The sequence below is a fragment of the Hylobates moloch genome, unplaced genomic scaffold (genome assembly GCF_009828535.3).
Source record: "Hylobates moloch isolate HMO894 unplaced genomic scaffold, HMol_V3 SCAFFOLD_2, whole genome shotgun sequence".
Lineage (NCBI taxonomy): Eukaryota > Metazoa > Chordata > Mammalia > Primates > Hylobatidae > Hylobates > Hylobates moloch.
Genome location: NW_026652277.1, coordinates 22,614,315 through 22,633,075, shown reverse-complemented (window position 1 = coordinate 22,633,075; position 18,761 = coordinate 22,614,315). Strand labels below are relative to the sequence as shown.

At 39.0% G+C, this 18,761-nt stretch overlaps 1 protein-coding gene across 4 annotated transcripts in view; it reads right to left on the bottom strand.

Moving 5' to 3' along the window:
* ARMC3 (armadillo repeat containing 3) overlaps positions 1–7,622 on the bottom strand; it is a 111,783-nt gene extending 104,161 nt beyond the window's left edge. For 2 of the 4 annotated variants that reach the window (XM_032163441.2, XM_032163449.2), the window contains exons 1-2: positions 7,573–7,622; positions 3,535–3,583 (exon numbers count right to left, since the gene is read on the bottom strand). In XM_032163441.2, coding sequence (XP_032019332.1) covers positions 3,535–3,582 — 48 coding nt within the window. In that variant the 5' untranslated portion in view covers position 3,583; positions 7,573–7,622. Of the gene's footprint in view, positions 1–3,534; positions 3,584–7,572 lie in introns of those variants that run through there. The other 2 variants (XM_058432244.1, XM_058432256.1) reach the window with 2 other exon arrangements.
* Between the last annotated feature and the right edge of the window lie 11,139 nt (positions 7,623–18,761).

The following is an 18,761-nucleotide window of genomic DNA, read 5'->3' as shown; positions in this document are numbered from 1 at the left end:
GGAAGCATTTTGGCTAAGCTTTGAATTTTCAGCCCAGTCAATTCGAGTGGCCATAGGCTTCTAGAATATTTTTATGTCTCTGTTAAGGAATAATACTGTCTAGAATAGTGTTGTCCAATAGATCTTCAATGATAAAAGTGTTCTGATTCTGTGCTGTCCAATAGGGCAAGCACAGGTCATTTATTTATTTATTTTTTAAAGTCCATAGTAGTGTTGTCAGTCTATGACAAAGAATGAAAGGTTGAGTTCTGAGATTGATGAAGGAGGTCCAGGAAAACCCAGGAGACCGCACCCTCTTCCCAGGAACTGGATTTGGTTGTGCAGCTGAGGGGGCATGTTGTACTACTTTCCATTGCTCTGATTCTGTACTCACCCTGCTTAGCTTCCTGTGTGCATTTAACTAAGGAAAGAAAGTCCTGACCCATTAACATAAATGTTCAGTTAACTTGATACTTAATCATTACGATTCCAGGGCCAGGTCGTAGTCCCTCGGGAATTTAGAGCTTGTGGCTTTATCCACTGAAGCTCAATCACCTCTGAAATATTAAAAGACTACAATTTCCATGCTTGCAAACTCAAAGATCTGACCATAAATCATGATGGCCACACACCAGGCCTCAGGGGACTTCAGTGGCCAGCTGGTCTTCCATGCCTCATCCCTGACTTCCCTGTCTCCTTTGACAGTTCATACAAACTTGTTCAGTTTTGTAGAATGATGAACAGCACCCTCAACTATATCAATAATAATAACATCTACAAGCTCTTACCTAATGCCAGGCACTGTTCTAAGCATCTTACATTGATCTAACCTTACCTCACTGATGTGAGTGGGTATTCCTATGAATTAAGCAGTATCACATCCTCACTGTGGTGCACAGAGGTTAGAAAGTTCACCCAAGTTCATAGATGGGCATAAGTGGATAATGGAGTAAGGACCCAAACTCAGGTGAGATAGCCCCAGAGCCGGTACTCTTAGACACTGAATATCTTGCCTTATACTAAATCATGCCTAGTAGAGTCATTTCTATTAGGAATTCTTTTATGCAATATTCCACAGTAAATTTTCCTTTTATTAACGCATCACAAACAACCTTTTGGCCAGATGTGGAAATGATTTGGAAAGGAAGAATATAGTTGTATTGGTCGATCAAGCCGTATCTTTTCCATATGTAGGCATCTTCTTAGCTAGTGTCTCTTTTATGAGAAGGAAATGTAAATCAGTACCATATCTGCATATATTGATGGTACAACAAATGAGAATATTCAGAAAAGCAAGGGGAGCTTTTTGTTCTAATCCTAATACCAACACTTTTCTTGCTGTCTTTATTACTCATTTTAAACTATAGAGGAAAGCCTGATAAAAATTAAAGTCTTTGGAAACAATATTTCTAGGAAACATATAAGAAGCAAATTACCATTAGTTGACAGAGAAAAGTTTATTTTCTTAAGTAGTTATATTTCTCTTTAAATGTGGTTTTCATTTACAATGTGTACAACAAAACTTTATTGACTTTAGAGGTATATTCGGGAACAAGTTCCAGGTTAAGATACTATAAATTGTGGCATACTGCTTTGAAGTATGAGAACAAATACTGTAGAAAAGGGCTTAGATATTATTTTAATACCACTCTGTCAGTTTTTGTTTGTTGGTTTGTTTGTTTTTTGAGATGCAGTCTCGCTCTGTCACCCAGACTGAAGTGCAGTGGCGGGATCTCAGCTCACTGCAAACTCTGCCTCCCAGGTTCATGCCATTCTCCTGCCTCAGCCTCCCAAGTAGCTGGGACTACAGGCGCCCACCACCACACCTGGCTAATTTTTTGTATTTTTAGTAGAGATGGAGTTTCACCATGTTAGCCAGGATGGTCCCGATCTCCTGACCTCGTGATCTGCCCGTCTCAGCCTCCCAACACTCTTGTCAGTTTTATAGTCAGAGTAGAAGTCCCCTGGGAAAGGCAGGGAAAAGTAAGGACCATTAGTTAATGTTACACTCGCCATTGGCTACCTCCAAGGCTGTTGGGAGCTGAGGAAGCAAGAGCTCTATTTTGTTAATGCTAGGACTGTGTTTCTCAAGTTCTCCATTGTGTCCCCAAGGATTGGAGTCCAGAGGACAACATCAGCAAGACATTATGAAGTTATAGAAAGTGTATTGGCCATATACATCTATTGTTTATTAGCCCTGTAATTCTAATTTTAATCAGAATATGTTTTTGCTAATAAGATGCCATTAATGCTATTTGGTAGCAAAAAGGGGGGTAATACAAACCTTGGATGCAATGAAAAAAATAAGAGAATCTGCAACATTTTAGGAATATGTCCTAAGAGAAGCAGCCAGAATGATGAAACATAATGAGATCACAATGTATATATCCCTGCAAATCCTGCCTGGACCTGGGAAGATGGGCACTTCTGTAGATTTTGTTCCCAACTGTATTGAAATATCATACCTAGTGGATTGCACAGGGGTGCAAGTGTGTGTGTGTGTGTGTGTGTGTGTGTGTGTGTGTGTGTGTGTGTCTCAGAAGCAGAGTCCAGAGGATTCTCCTGATAATAGATCTTATTTTCCAAGTGCTACGTGCCAGGCACTAAGACCTTTATGTAACTTATTTTGTTTTAATTCATACAACAACAGGAACGAGTTTGATATTATGATTCCCATTTAGGAGCTAAAGAAAAACCGAAATAACTTGGCCAAATTTGGCAAATTGGCCACAATGACACAGTTGGCAAGAGGCAGAGCTGGCTCAAGGCCCCCAGGATCTTAACTACAAAGCTCCCAAGGGGGCAGATTTCTGCCATTAGCCCAGTTTCCTTCAAATTTGAAATTGCTGTGAGTCTGTGGACTCCACTTATTTCTTTTCTATTCCTGATTTATCTGAAGGAAATCACACCAAATGTCTGTTTCAAAATAAGTTTCGAAACTGAAAATTGTCCAAGGTCATTTTTCACTTTTAACACAACCTTTCAATAATTGATAAACTTTAAAGAGAGAAGATAAAATCCTGTTTTTAAAGAGAGAGAAGAGCTATCAGTGGGGAATGAATTACTTAGCATTTGGAATAAAGATGATGATGCCAGACTAGTCTCTCGATAGAACTGGAAAGGATAGGGACTTCTCACGTGCAATGGTCATCACCAGACAACCTTATATACATATCTAATAGCTATAACAGAACTTCCAGTTATTTTTGAAAATTCACTTGATTAATTAACATACATGAGAGGCTGGCAAATGTAAACGGTAAGTATTTAAAAGAACAACCCAAACTATTTATTCATTAACTATGCTATAAGCATGCCATCTACATACTGGAAAAGCTAATAATTACTCTCTAATTGTGCTAATTATATGATGACAATGTTGTAAATGTTTGTTTATATAATGTTAGATTTCTCTGACTAATCTTATCATTAGTCAGACTTTGGACTTCTGCCACCGCGTATTCATGTATATACTGGTACATGCCAAACTGTGTGAACAATTTATTTTTATAACTGGTTGTTAAAGTGCTACTAGTATTCAAATCAGAAACTTACCACATCCTTAGGAGGAGGCTCTACTTCCTTCTTTATCTTTTTACCCATCCTGGAAAAAGATGCAATATATGGTTAAAGTGACATTTGCACATGCATTTCTCAATTACCTGTGCCCTTGAGAGGAGGTTTATTTTCTCCTTTAAATTTTTACCTCCTAAAACACAATGCAATACATAAAAAAATTATCACATATGTACAAATATGTCACCTACATCCCAATTTCAAACTCTGCAATTTTAAGGAATTTATTGATAAGATCATTGAGCATTAGTCCTGGCTTTCAGTTTAGAAAGGAGGTGAATATATTAGTGGCATAACTTAAATAACAAGAAATCATTTACCATTTTTATAGCTTGCTTATGATAGACTTAAGAGACTAAGCCCATCAAGTTACTTTTGAGACCTGCAAGGATGTTTGTGCCACAAAGGCAGATCTTGCACTGATCTATCCCAAACACCTACAACAGTGTCTGGTACATAATTGGCATTTGATATTTATAAACCTCATTAGCTCCATTTTTCCTAGGAGTAATGATCTTATAAATGGTATACAAAATCTACCAGTCTTGAATCAACATTTGTGTCCTTTGCCTGGATAACAAGAAGTTTTCTCTCATATAATCCACAGCTCAGTAAAACAATTAAAAAACCTGAAGAGATACATTCTGGGGAAACTGAGGTTACTTCCTTTCCACTTGTCCTCATATGTCCATCTCTGTGTGGAAAAAGTGAAAGGAATGGAATTTATACATAGTTAACACACCACAGAGGAGTAACCCAGCCCAGGTTCAAAGAACTTCTCAGGCTGGGCAGGTGGCTCATGCCTGTAATCCCAGCTCTTTGGGAGGCTGAGGTGGGCAAATCACAAGGTCAGGAGTTCAAGACCATCCTGGCCAACATAGTGAAATCCTGTCTCTACTAAAATACAAAAATTAGCCGGGTGTGGTGGCACATGCATTGTAGTCCCAGCTACTCAGGAGGCTGAGGCACGAGAATCACTTGAACCCAGGAGGTGGAGGCTGCAGTGAGCCGAGATTGCGCCACTGCATTCCAGCCTGGGCAACAGAGTGAGACTGTCTCAAAAAAAAAAAAAAAAAAAAAAAAAAAAAAAAAAACTTTTCAAGATCTTAATATCTATTAGAATGACCCAGGAAATCTATCTAGTTTTCTTCAATGAGAGTTTGTAGAATTATGTTCAGCATCAGAGCCATCTTAAATGGTATATAGTAGGAGCAATCTTAAACAGTATATCATAGCCTTGAGGAAGTTACCATAGTCTCAATAGAAATCCTAGGAAGTAGAAAATCCTTGGGGAGAATCTACAGTGTCAGGGTTAGCTCAAATTGTATGTCAAGGGTCAAAAGTAACTCCTAGCATTAGAGACACTGACCAGAATTTATCACATACATTAAAAAGCCACGTCTTCATAGAAACTCCTAGATACTTCTGAAAGGCATTTATTCTAGGTCTCTAACTTCAGACCACACTACTTTTAAGACTTTTGAGGGCCTGGGCAAGCTTATTCACACTATAGCCAATATATTAAAATGTTAAAATGTGCCTGCATCACCCATTAAATGTCATTTGCATCATAAAAACTTTTGAAATTTGTATTTGAAATTACTCAGCAATCAGTACATACACCTGGAAATTCTTATAAAATGAGCAAATTGTTTTCAAATGTAATAAAAATTTATATTAATAAAACATTTAATTAACACTAATTTTTCAGTTCTCTTTTCATATTTTAGAGCCAATATAAGCATTTTTTTCAAATCTCAAACATCTTCCTTAGGTGCTTGAAAAGTGAACAGGTCCTAGACCTTATGCCTATAATATTTCAGGCAGACATGCAGAAACTATTCTGGGCAAATGAGAATCTATCCTACAATTAATCTCTAGGGAAAAAAAGAGTTTATAGCACTCTATAACCAATTCCAAGACAGAGCAGCCTTTGATTTATAAAAGAGTTGCTTATGAATAATATTAGGAAGCAATTTAATTACACCTGCATAAAGTTGTTTTAAATCATCTGATTTTCACTTAGGAACTAATTTTTCCTACTTCAGGATAGTGTTTTTGAGCAATTGCATAGTGCAGAGGTTAGAAGAACTTACACAGACAGTATTGCAATGACAGAGCATCTCCTAAGCTAAAGAATGAAGTTTAAAGCCTATGTGTTTTATCATGGCCCAGCGTGGTGACTCAGTCCTGTAATTCCAGCACTTTGGGAGGCTGAGGTGGGTGGATCCCTTGAGGTCAGGAGTTCAAGACCAGCCTGGACAACATGGCAAAACTCTGTCTCTACTAAAAATACAAAAATTAGCCTGGAGTGGCAGTGGCATGCGCCTGTAGTCCCAGCTACTGGGGAGGCTGAGGCAGGAGAATTGAGGCCGGGAGGCAGAGGTTGCAATAAGCTGAGATCACGCCATTGCACTCCAGCCTGGGTGACAGAGTGAGACTCTGTTTCCCCCCCAAAAAAAAGCCTATGTGTTTTATCACCATATTAGGTATGACAGTTAATGGAGGAGAGACTGAACAGCTGACATAGGTCGGTGGCAATGAGCTATGGAGATGATCCTTACAAGGGTAATACATTTCACTGTGGAGAATTTGGAAAACAAGGGCACAACAAATAAAATAAAAATCACCCAAAGATAAGCTCAGAGAGATCAATACTATTTCTCTTCTCTTCTCTTCTCTTTTCTTTTTTGAGACAGAGTCTCACTCTGTTACCCAGGCTGGAGAGTGGCCTGATCTTGGCTCACAGCAACCTCCACCTCCCAGATTTAAGTGATTCTCCTGCCTCAGCCTCCTGAGTAGCTGGGATTACAGGCACCCGCCACCATGCTCCACCAATTTTTGTATTTTCAGTAGAGACGGGTTTCCCCACATTGACCAGGTTGGTCTCGAACTTCTGACTTCAGGCGATCCACCCGCCTCAGCCTCCCAAAATGCTGGGGTTATAGGCGTGAGCCACCGCACCTGGCTTTGTGTGTTTTTCTAAAGTGATTTTACCGTCCTGCCTCAATCTCTATCCCCTACTTTCACCTTCCCTTCCTGGGTTCATATTCCTACTAAATTCTTATATTAACAAATAAATTCATGAAGTCTCAGTTTCCCTTCATTGCTTCAATCATCTCCAGTGGATTAGCATAACATGCCATTTCAAATATTTTAAAATCCATTAGCTATCTAGCCAGTCTCTGATTGTTGAAATTTTTTTCTAATTTTCTGGAAATATGGACAGGGCTGCAAAGAACGTCCTTGGGCATAAAATTTTCATCCATATCCCCAACTATTTCTTTAGGATAAATCTCTAGCAGTTGGGGAACATCACACACCGGGGACTGTTGTGGGGTGGGGGAAGGGGGGAGGGATAGCATTAGGAGATATACCTAATGCTAAATGACGAGTTAATGGGTGCAGCAAAACAACATGGCACATGGATACATATATAACAAACCTGCACGTTGTGCACATGTACCCTAAAACTTAAAGTATAATAATAAAAAAAAATCTCTAGCAGTAAATTAACTGGGTGAAAACTTCAGGGCATTGGATATGCAAACAACACTGCTCTAAAAATGCATCTTCTTGACTACTGGAGCCATTTTTTTTTTTTTTTTCACAAGTTGATTGGTCGTTTGTATTTGTTCTTCGTGAACGTTCAGCCTATGATTTTAAATATTTTCTAATGAGTTCTGCTTTGAGAATATTTAAAGAGGAGGAGAGCTCGAGAAATCGAGGCCACTTCTGAGTTGCTCACAGTCAAGTAACGGAATCTGACTTGATCTCACCTCAGATCCCCTCCCGGGCCTCAGTTTTGTCACCTGTTGAATGGGAGGTGGCGGGATGCTTAAGAAACCCACCCCAAGCCCCATCTAACCCTGCGGGCGCGAGGCAGGAACCAACAACGCCCAGCAAGGTGTTGCCTCACTGACCCCAGCAGTCTGCGCCCACGTGGCACCTTCTCCTTTCCCAGGTTTTCCTCAGGCCTCTGCCTTGGGCCTCCCCACCCCACGGGGTTACCTTTACCTGCCGGGAGATCCCGCCGAGTAGCTGCTCCGCAAACCCAGCAGACGAACCCCCAGTCCCTTGTTGTGCCTCGTTGCTAGGCGACGCCAAGCCGCACCGCGCCTGCGCCCTGGGAACGCGCGGGGCTGCGAGGGCGCCCATTGTCCCGCCGAGGGCAGCGGTCACTGCGGGAGGAGCCAAGTGCGTCCGCGATTACCTGAATCTAGTGCTTTAGGGGAGAATGGAAACTGGCGGTGGAAGCTGCAAATCAAGAGGCAGTTCAGCCTCAGCTTCTGCCCCAAGGACTGGCTGTAGATTCAAATACGCAAATACTCTTGCATTCTTCCAAATACAGGCGTCAGCCAGAATCTCTGTGCAGATGAAACCCACATCAGCCACCACCTGCCCAGGCTCCGTTAAGCTGCAGACCTGCACTGCCACATTTCCTTGCACTAGGATGTCCAATCCATTTCCACAGAATTCATGGCCCTTCAAAGCCCCATTCTCTTCCTCTTTCTTTCCTCTTCCTGCCATTCTTCCAATTGCCTAGACTCAGAAGGAGCTTCAATTTCCCTTCTTCCTTCCATGCCCCCCAACCACAGTCATCACTTCAGCCACTTCTTGGCAGCTTACATTTTGTTTCCTGCTTGTTCCCTTTCTCATATCCTTATTGTGACTTCAATCCAGCTCGTCATTTTTTGGCCTTCTGGCTGATAACTTCAGTTCCTCTCTCCTTACTGTTCTTTCTACATATCACAGGCAATTCGGCCTTCCAGAAATCATCGTTCCAGTCTTGTCACTTCCCTACTCAAATGTCAGCGGCTTCCTAAGATAAATTTTCAACACATTGGCCTGGAATTTAAGACCGTCTGCTCCATCTCTATTCCATCTGTGCAACCACATTTTCAACCTATCTCCACCATCCAAGCTCCAGCCAAACTTACTGTTCCCCAAATTTTCCACACTTTTCTCTAAATTTTTTTGCTCATCTGTTCATCACTTCATTTTTCAACAAATATTTATAAAGTAGCTTCTATTTCCCAGGTCATGTGCAACACCTGGAATATTCTTTCATTTCCACTTAATTAAACCCAGCTCAAATGCCATCGTCATAAAATACTTTTTGATTGCCTTTAGCAAAAAGTCTCTCCCTCTCCTCTTAGACTTTGCAAATTCCATCTCCTACCGGCCCCTGTTGGTCTCCCAGTCCTAAGAATGATAGATGCTTCTTATACTTGCTACTTTTATATATCTTATGTTCTCTTCTCACCGTTTAAATTGCCTGATAAACAGCTTTATAACAATTATTTGTATTCAGTTTTCCATGGCCAAATATCCGGTGTGATTGCTGTATAGAAAACATCTTAAGTAATGGTCATGGAAGTAGGAAAAGGATTAAGACCAAGTAGTATCAAGGAAACCAAGGAGGGAGTTTCAAGAGTATAAGCGTCATCAAGTGTTATATGATTGGGCCTTGAATAATATACTCCTGTATTTTCAGCCTCTCCCTGTCTTCCATGTTTTTTCCTGTCGGTATATAATTATGTTGAAGCCCCTCCCATGCCTCATCTAAAAAGCAAAAACAAATAAAATCCCTTTGATCTTGTTGTTCCTTCTTTTTTTTTTTTGAGAAGAAGTCTCGCTCTTTCACCCAGGCTGGAGTGCAGTGGCGCGATCTCGGCTCACTGCAGGCTCCGCCCCCCGGGGTTCACGCCATTCTCCTGCCTCAGCCTCCTGTGTAGCTGGGACTACAGGCGCCCGCCACCTCGCCCGGCTAATTTTTTTTTTGTATTTTTAATAGAGACGGGGTTTCACCGTGTTAGCCAGGATGGTCTCGATCTCCTGACCTCGTGATCCACCCGCCTCGGTCTCCCAAAGTGCTGGGATTACAGGCGTGAGCCACCGCGCCCGGCCCTTGTTGTTCCTTCTAACCATTATCCTATTATTTTCTTTCTATTCTTGGTCATGACTTTTCAAAAAAAGTGGCCAGCATTAGATACTTACACATTTTTAACTTCCTACTCACTCTTCAGACTACAGTGACCTGTTTTCATCCCAGCACTAAAACTATCCATATCCATTGGATGCTTCTTAGTGCTCATCTTGCTTGACATTGCGGCTGTATTAATACTCAATGACACCTCATTCTTGAAAGTCTTTTCTTGGTTTCCTTGATACTACTTGCTCTTGATCTTCCTCCTACTTTCTTTTATGACCATCATTTAAGATCTTTTCTATACAACAGGGTCTGTCTATGTTGCCCAGGCTTGCCTTGAATTCCTGGCCTCAAGGAATCCTCCTGACTCAGCTTCCTGAGTAGCTGGGATTATAGGGATATATGCCCATTTGTGGTTTTTTTTTACAGAATCTTAAATGTTGAAATTTCCCAGGGATCTGTCCCTTGTTCTCTTTTCACACTATATGCTTTTCCAGGTGATCTTATTTATATTTGTGACTTCAACTATTGCACATATGTAGCTCCTCATCAGACTCTGATACTGAACTCTAGACCCATATATCCTACTTGCTACACAGTTCCACCTGGATACCCCCAGGCACTTCAGTCATCAACACTACCCACCTAAACTCATCATTTTCCCAGTATAGACATGTTTTTCCATTTATCTAGGGGTAACAACAGGTGGTCTACCCAAACAGACCACCAAGTCTGACAGGCATCCTAAACTTATTCTCCTTTTCACACAGTTAATTGTTGGATTCCCCTAAAAGTTTCTTGAATTTATTCTCACCTTTCCATTCCCATAGCCCAAGTACAGAAAGTCACTGTCTTTTACCTGAATTCATCTAACAAGCCTTCTGGCAGGTCTTCCATCCTCTAGACTGGTCCTAGCTTCAATTCATCTTCTCCAAGACAATCAAAGTAATCATTCTAAGATGCAAATTTAATTTGTCTGTGTCCTTGCTGGCTCCAACAGCTCTAACACACAAATGATGAAATGCAACAAGATTCTTAAATTGACACTCAATATCTTTCTTGTTCTGACTGACTGCTTCCTACTACAATAGCTTCTGTCATTGTTCAAAAGTATAGCAAACTGCTCAGCATTCTCCAAGTACACCATGACATTTTGTGCCCTTCACTCCCCTAATCAGCCTGAAAACCACTTATTCATCTTTCAAATTTTAACTTAGTCATCATTTCCTCCAAAAAGTCTTTATTAGCTTCTTCAGACAGAGGGAAGCATTTCTCATTCGTTGCTATAGCTGTACCTTACACTTGCTCTATTTGTTATTTTCACATGATATTGTAATGTATTTGTTTACACGTATGTCTCCCCACCTAGGCTGTTTCTAAATGTTCTTCAAGTAACTAAAGTTTTTTTAATACTCACTATGAGACTGGCAATTATGAAGTGGTTAAAGCGCACCATTAAATCTACACTGTAATCCTGTGAGGTCTGAATGAAGTACAGGGTGATTAGCAGAAGGTCACTCTACTAGTAAATGGTAAAGACAGGACTTGAACTAAGGTCAGCTTGACTTTTATAGCCATGTTCTGCACCAATACATCATGCCAGCCCATCCTGAAATTATAGTGTTATAACAAGTTGTGATTTTTTTTTTATTTTACTGTAAGTTCTAGGGTACATGTGCACAACGTGCAGGTTTGTTACATTTGTATACATGTGCCATGTTGGTGTGCTGCACCCATTAAGTCATCATTTACATTACGTATATCTCCTAATGCTATCCCCCCCCCCCCCCACCCCATGACAGGCCCTGGTGTGTGATGATCCCTTGTGATGTGTTTTTATGAAATAAGTAAAACTACTGCTTTAATTCTTGTTTTATAGACTTAGTCTTTGCTGAGTATGTCAAATTTGCGCGGGAGATCATGTTTAATTTATTTATTTATTTATTTATTTATTTATTTATTTATTTTTGAGATGGAGTCTCGCTCTGTCGCCCAGGCTGGAGTGCAGTGGCGCAATCTCGGCTCACTGCAAGCTCTGCCTCCCGGGTTCACGCCATTCTCCTGCCTCAGCCTCTCCGAGTAGCTGGGACTACAGGCGCCTGCCACCACGCCCGGCTAATTTTTTGTATTTTTTTTTTAGTAGAGACGGGGTTTCACCGTGGTCTCGATCTCCTGACCTCGTGATCCACCCGCCTCGGCCTCCCAAAGTGCTGGGATTACAAGCGTGAGCCACCGCGCCCGGCCGATCATGTTTATTTTAACATATACTGTTGGATGGGTTTGGACAAGCGTTTGCAGTTGTGTAACCATCACCCCAGGGAAGTTTCAGAGACCATCTCCGTCATCCCAAATTTCCCTCATGCCTCTTTGAAGTCAAATCTCTCCCTCTAACTCACTTCCCTGGGAACAACTGCTTTGCTTTCTCTCCCTATCATTTTGACTTTTCTAGAATTTCTTATAAACAGAACCATGCAATATGCTGCCTTTTGTGTCTGGCTTCTTTAATTTAGCATAGTTTAGGAGATTTGTCCATGGTGTTGCATTTATCCATAGCTTATCTCCCTTTATGGCTGAGTGGTATTGCACTGCATAGATGTACAACATCCATTTACTGATTGATGGACATTCTGGTACTTTCCAGTTTGGGACTGTTATAAATAAATATGGTTAAATATACAGGGTTTTGTGTGAACATGTTTCTCTCTTCTTGGGAAAATACCCAAGAGTGGAATTTCTGGGTCTTATGTCACGTGTATAATGTTATAACAACCTGCCAAATTGCTTTCCAAAGGAACTATACAGTATTTGCATTCCCACCAGCAAAAATGAGAGATGCCATTGCTTCATATGCTCTACAGCACTTGATGTTGTCAGTCCTTTTAATTTTAGCCATTTTAGTGGGAGTGTAATGGTCTCTCCCTCTGGGTTTAATCTGCATTTCCTTCATGACTAGTGATGATGATCCCATTCTATGTGATCATTAGCCATTTCTGTACCTTCTTTTGTGAAGTGCCTGTTCAAATATTTTTCCTACTTTTAATTGGGTTGTTTGTATTCTTGAGTTGTAAGAGTTCCCTGTATATCCTGGATACAGGTCATTTGTCAGATATACATTTTGGACATATTTTCTGACAGCGTGTGGCTTATCATTTTGTTTCTTAAAAATATCTTTTGTACACTGGAAGCTTTCAGTTTTGATAAAGTCCAATTCATTCATTGTTTCAAAGGTTAGTCTTATTTTGTTTTATTTCATTTTGGTTTTGCCCTACCTAAGAAATCTTTGCCTAGTCCAAAGGGAAGAAAATAGACTTCCTTTTATGTTTTGTTTTAGAAGTCTTCCAGTTTTGATTCTTACATTTGGGTCTATGATCCATGTCACATTAGTTGCTGTATATGGTATGAGCTGGTTTGAGAATCACAATTTTGCATATGAATGTCCAAATGTTCTAGTACCACTTGAAGAAAACACTATTTATGTATTGAATTACTTTGGCATCTTTGTCGAAAATAAATTTACCCTTTGTAAGTGGATCTATTACTGGGCTCTATTCTGCCTCCTTGATCAATATATCTGTCCTCACACTAATATCACCACTTTTGCTTATTGTAGCTTACAGTAAACCTTTAAATGAAGTAACAGGAATTATCAAAAAGATCAAATTTGTTATTTTTCAAATTGTTTTGGCCATTGTATGTCCTTTGCATTTTCCTACACATTTTAAAATTAGCATGTCAATTTTCACCAGAAAATCTGCTGGAATTTTGATAAGAATTACATTTAATCTATAGATAAATTCAGGAAGAATTGACAGCTTAATACTGAGTTTTCTAAATTATTAACATTGTATAGCTCCTTATTTATTTGAGTATTTTAAAATTTATTTCTTCATGTGCAGGTCTCACACTTACATTTTTAAAAGCTTGCATCTGAGTATTTTTGTAAGTTCTTATGCTACTGTAAAGAGTATTTTTCAAATTTCAATTTTGAAATGGTTATTTCTAGTATAACAAATACATTTGATTTTTTATATTGATCTTTTCTACTGTGATCTTGTTAAGCTCACTTATTCTAGTAAATTTTTTGTAGATTCATTAGGATTTTTTATGTAGACGATCATGTTATCTACCAATAAAGACATTTTTGCTTCCAATCTGGCTTTCTTTCTGAAACAAAAGTTTTCTTGCCCTGTTGCTCAAGGTAAATTTTGAATAAAGTGGTAAAAGAACATTTTGCCTCATGCCAAATCTTAGGGAGAAAGCATTCAGCCTTTACCATGAAATACAAGCTTTTAAAAAGTGCCCTTAATCAAGTCAAGAAAGTTTCCTTCCACTCCTTGTTTGCTGGTGAATCACTGTAGTGAATTAAGCTGAAATCTGTCAAGTGTGTTTGCTAACATCTACTTTAATAATTGTATGGTTTTTCCTCTCTGGTCTGTTAACATGCTGATATTACACAGAATTATTTTCAAATGTTGAACCAACCTTGCATTCCTGGATAAAGTCCCATTTGGATATTATGCATTACCATTTTACACAAAACTGGATTCAATTTGGTAATATTCAGTTAAAGATCTTTGCATCTATACTCATGAGGGACTTTGGTCTGTAGCTGTCTTTTCTCATAATGTCTGTGATCATAGTTTCATGATAATGCTGGCCTCAGAAAATAATTTGGGAGGTATTTCCTCTTCTTCAATTCTCTGGAATTGTTGATGTAGAATTGGTAAGTTTTCTCCCTTTAATGTTTGGTAGAATATATCAGTGAAGCTATCTTCTTTTTTTCTGTGGGAAGGTTTTTAATTATGAATTTTATTTTTAGTAGGTACACAGCTATTGAGATTATCTATTTCTTCTTCAGTGAGCTTTGGTAGTGTATGTAATTAGAAGAATTTGTCCAGTGTAGGAAAGTTGTCAAATTTATTGGTATGAATTTGTTCATAGTATTTTCCTGAGTTATTCTTTTAATGTCTGTATTATCTATAGTGATGTCCCACTTTGATTTGTGATATTACTAATTTGTAAATGGATTCAATCACTTCTCAAAAGAAGACATTTATGCAGCCAACAGACACATGAAAAAATGCTCATCATCACTGGTCATCAGAGAAATGCAAATGAAAACCACAACGAGATACCATCTCACGCCAGTTAGAATGGTGATCATTAAAAAGTCAGGAAACAACAGATGCTAGAGAGGATGTGGAGAAATAGGAACACTTTTACACTGTTGGTGGGAGTGTAAATTAGTTCGACCATTGTGGAAGACAGTGTGGCGATTCCTCAAGGATCTAGAACTGGAAATACCATTTGACCCAGCCATCCCATTACTGGGTATATACCCAAAGGATTATAAATCATGCTACTATAAAGACACATGCACACATATGTTTATTGCAGCACTATTCACAATAGCAAAGACTTGAAACCAACCCAAATGTCCATCAATGATAGACTGGATTAAGAAAACGTGGCACATATACACCGTGGAATACTATGCAGCCATAAAAAAGAATGAGTTCATGTCCTTTGCAGGGACATGGATGAAGCTGGAAACCATCATTCTGAGCAAACTATCACAAGGACAGAAAACCAAACACCATGTGTTCTCATTCATAGGTGAGAGTTGAACAGTGAGAACATGTGGACACAGGGAGGGGAACATCACACACCAGGGCCCGTCGGGGGGTTGGGCGGCTGGGGGAGGGATAGCATTAGGAGAAATACCTAATGTAAATGGCGAGTTGATGGGTGCAGCAAACCAACAGGGCACATGTATACCTATGTAACAAACTTGCTCGTTGTGCACATGTACCCTAGAACTTAAGTATAATTTAAAAAAATAGATTCAAAATTATATATCCATATAACAACCTGCAAATGAAAGTATATAGCAGCTTTATTTATAATCACTAAAAACTAGAAGCAACCAAGGGGGATTAAATAAACAAACTGGTATATTCTTATAATTGAATACTATTCCTCAATAAAAGAAATGAGCTATTAATTTACATAATAAAATTGATGAATCGTAAATTCACTTTGCTGAATGAAAAAGGCCAAACCAAAAAGGCTACAAAATTGTATGACTCCATTCATGCTACATTTTTAAAATGGCAAAGTTGTAGGGATGAAAACAGACTAGTGGTTGCTAGAGTTTTATAGCAGGAAAAGTATTTGACTAGGGGAAGCACAGGGAAACGGAATTTTTAGGGTGATGGAACTAATATGATCTTGTAGTTGTAGATTCATGAGGCTATACTTTTGCCAAAACCCATAGTTTTGCCAAAACCCATAGCATAAGAAATGAACCTAAATGCATGCAAATTAAAAAAAATTATTCGGGGGATTGGAAGAGCCTAGGATGGGAAACAGACTGTGATAAAAGAGCTTAACTGTGTTACAAATGTGTGACATAACCTCACTGAAGCAGGCAGGGAAAATGAACTGATCTAATTAACTTTGGGAAACCATGTTTTGACTGGAAACTCTAAGACTAAAAACAAATGGAACAGTAAATAAATAGTGTATTCTACCAGGCAAAGTTGTTTCTCATAGAGTTTATGAAGGTTGATAATTCTGGAGTGATTGTACATTTATTTTCGAGGTTGAGCAAATAAATGTATGTTAAGCGGTGGGAGCCATGTTTCCTACTATTGTAAAGAAAAATTACAGATAAGCAAGGCAGAGAACTAGAACAAACTAGGATTGGATCAGAATCAGTGCAAACTCATATTTAGCCTAATATATGCACAGATGAATAGATGCAGAAATAATCATAAATATGTGTTTCTATGAGTCAGTATACATTCATATATTCCCTAACTCTGTCTACCAAGAGGACCTAGAGGCAGTGACATTCCAGAAATAAGTACCTCTAGCACCCAGGTCTTTGTTTCTAATACCATTCTCCAATAAAGGAAATCGGGGCTCCTTGGAGAAATAATTTATTCTAAGTCTTGGGCAGGATATATATAAGATTAATCCGGAGCATCTTGTATTACCAGAATGTAAGGAAGTGCTCAGAAAACAAAAAGATGAGGGTATGTTAGAAGGACAAAGGAGTCAACCTGAAGGAGCTTTTAGAGGTCAAAGCTGGAAGCATTTGCGCACCCAAATAAATAGCATAGTACTGACTATAACACAAAGTATTAAATAAATACCCATCAGTCCATATTGATTTAAATAAATAATTGAAAAAATAGATGGGGGTGAGGAAATAAATAGAAGACTTCCAAATGTTTTATGTAGATAATCCTCCTTCTCAGAGGTATAGCTTAACTCTTTCCATATCCCCACTCTTGAGTGTAAGCTGCTCTTGGTGACTTGCTTCCAAAGAGTAGATTATGGAAAGGAGAGAGGGACACTAACTTTAGAGTGGAGAACCTGGCAAACACTGCCTCATCCAGGTGGTCAAGGTTAACATTATTCCATGATAAGTCATGTTTGTAGAATGTAGTTTGGTAAAATGTTATGGTGGCTGGGCATGGTGGCTCATGCCTGTAATCCCAGCACTTTGGGAGGCCAAGGTGGGAGGATCACTTGAGTTCAGGACTTCAAGACCAGTCTGGGCAACATAGTGAGACTCTATCTCTACTAAAGACAAAAAATTAGCCAAGAGCGGTGGCATGCACCTGTAGTCCCTGCTACTAGGGAGTCTGAGGTGGGAGGATCACTTGAGCCCAGGAGGTTGAAGCTGCAGTAAGCTGTGATTGTGCTGCTGGACTCTAGCCTGGATGACAGATCAAGACCCTGTCTCAATAAATAATAATAATAATAATAATAATAATAATAATAATAATAATAATAATAAAAAAACAAAGATGTGATGAGAACAGCACTTCACCTTTGCAGGCTTCCTTCCGAAACCCATGACCCCAGTCTAACAATGGAAAAACGTAAGAAAAACCCAAATTAAGAAACATTTTGAAAAGCAGAAAAAAGACATTAGGGGGAAACTAGTAAAATCTGAACGAACTATGGAATTTAGTTAACAGTCATGTTGCAGTGTTGGTTCTTTTGTTGTGGCAAATGTGTCATAGTAATATAAAATGCAAACAACAGTGGGAACCGGATGACGCACATATGGAGACTCTCCATACTATATTTACAATTTTCTGTAAATCTAAAACTATTCTAAATTTAAAACTTTGTTTTAAAAAACATACAGCAATTTCACCCTGCTCTTTGTTAAATCTTGCTATCCATTTATTAAAGAAACCAGGTAACTTATTTGTCCTTTTTTTCGTGATTGTTTTCCATAATGCCATTTAACATGGTGGTCTGTAGGCTGTTTTATCCTATAAATGGGTGTTTATATCCAGAGAGTGATACATTCAGGTGCAATTTTTGACAATAACCCATCACAGGCGATGCTATATATTTCCTATTGTGTCACATCAGAAAACATAAAATTTCTGGATATCTCACTTTTGATGACTTAATGAGTGGATTCAGATGTTATTAGCCTGATATCTCCTCTGTAACATTCCATTCAGCTTTCTTTTTTTATCTATTAGCTTGAGTAGCCATTGAGCGTAATTTTCTGGGTCCATGATTTCATTAGATGTTTGCAGAATGGTGATCTTCTATGTCCTCCATTACTTCTGAATTTATTAGTTATAGTTCTAAGATCTTTCCTCATCAACTATCTGATTAACAGAAAATACAGTTCATATAGGAAAGGCAGGATAAATGTTCTATTCTTTCCTTGTTTTTACCAGTTTTTTGGGGGTAATACATTGTTACCTAGAACCTCCAAAGGTAATTTACGAGTTTTGGTTCTTTGTTTATTAGCAATATGAACACATGGGTTTCTAACAGATATATTAAAATCAATCATAGTCACTATTCTTTTTGATAAATTGTCCTATATTGGTCAGTGGGAGCCCTTTTTTAAATTTTTCATTTATTTGTTTGTCTGTTTTAGAGACAAGGTCTGGCTCTGTCACCCAAGCTGGAATATAGCAGTGTGATCATAACTCACTGCAACCTCAAATTCCTGGGCTCAAGTGAGCCTCCCACCTCAGCCTCCTGAGTAGCTAGGATTATAGGCACACAGCTAATTAAAAAAAAAAATTGTGAAAACAAGGTCTCACCATGTTTCCCAGGCTGGTCTCAAACTTCTGACCTCAAGCAATTTTCCTGCCTCTACCTCCCAAAGTATTGGGATTACAGCTGTGAACAACTGCACCCAGACTGAGAGCCCCTTTAATTTCCAGCGTCCTTTTGATGTGACTCCAGTAGCCTTTGATAGCTTCCCTGTTGTTTGGTATGA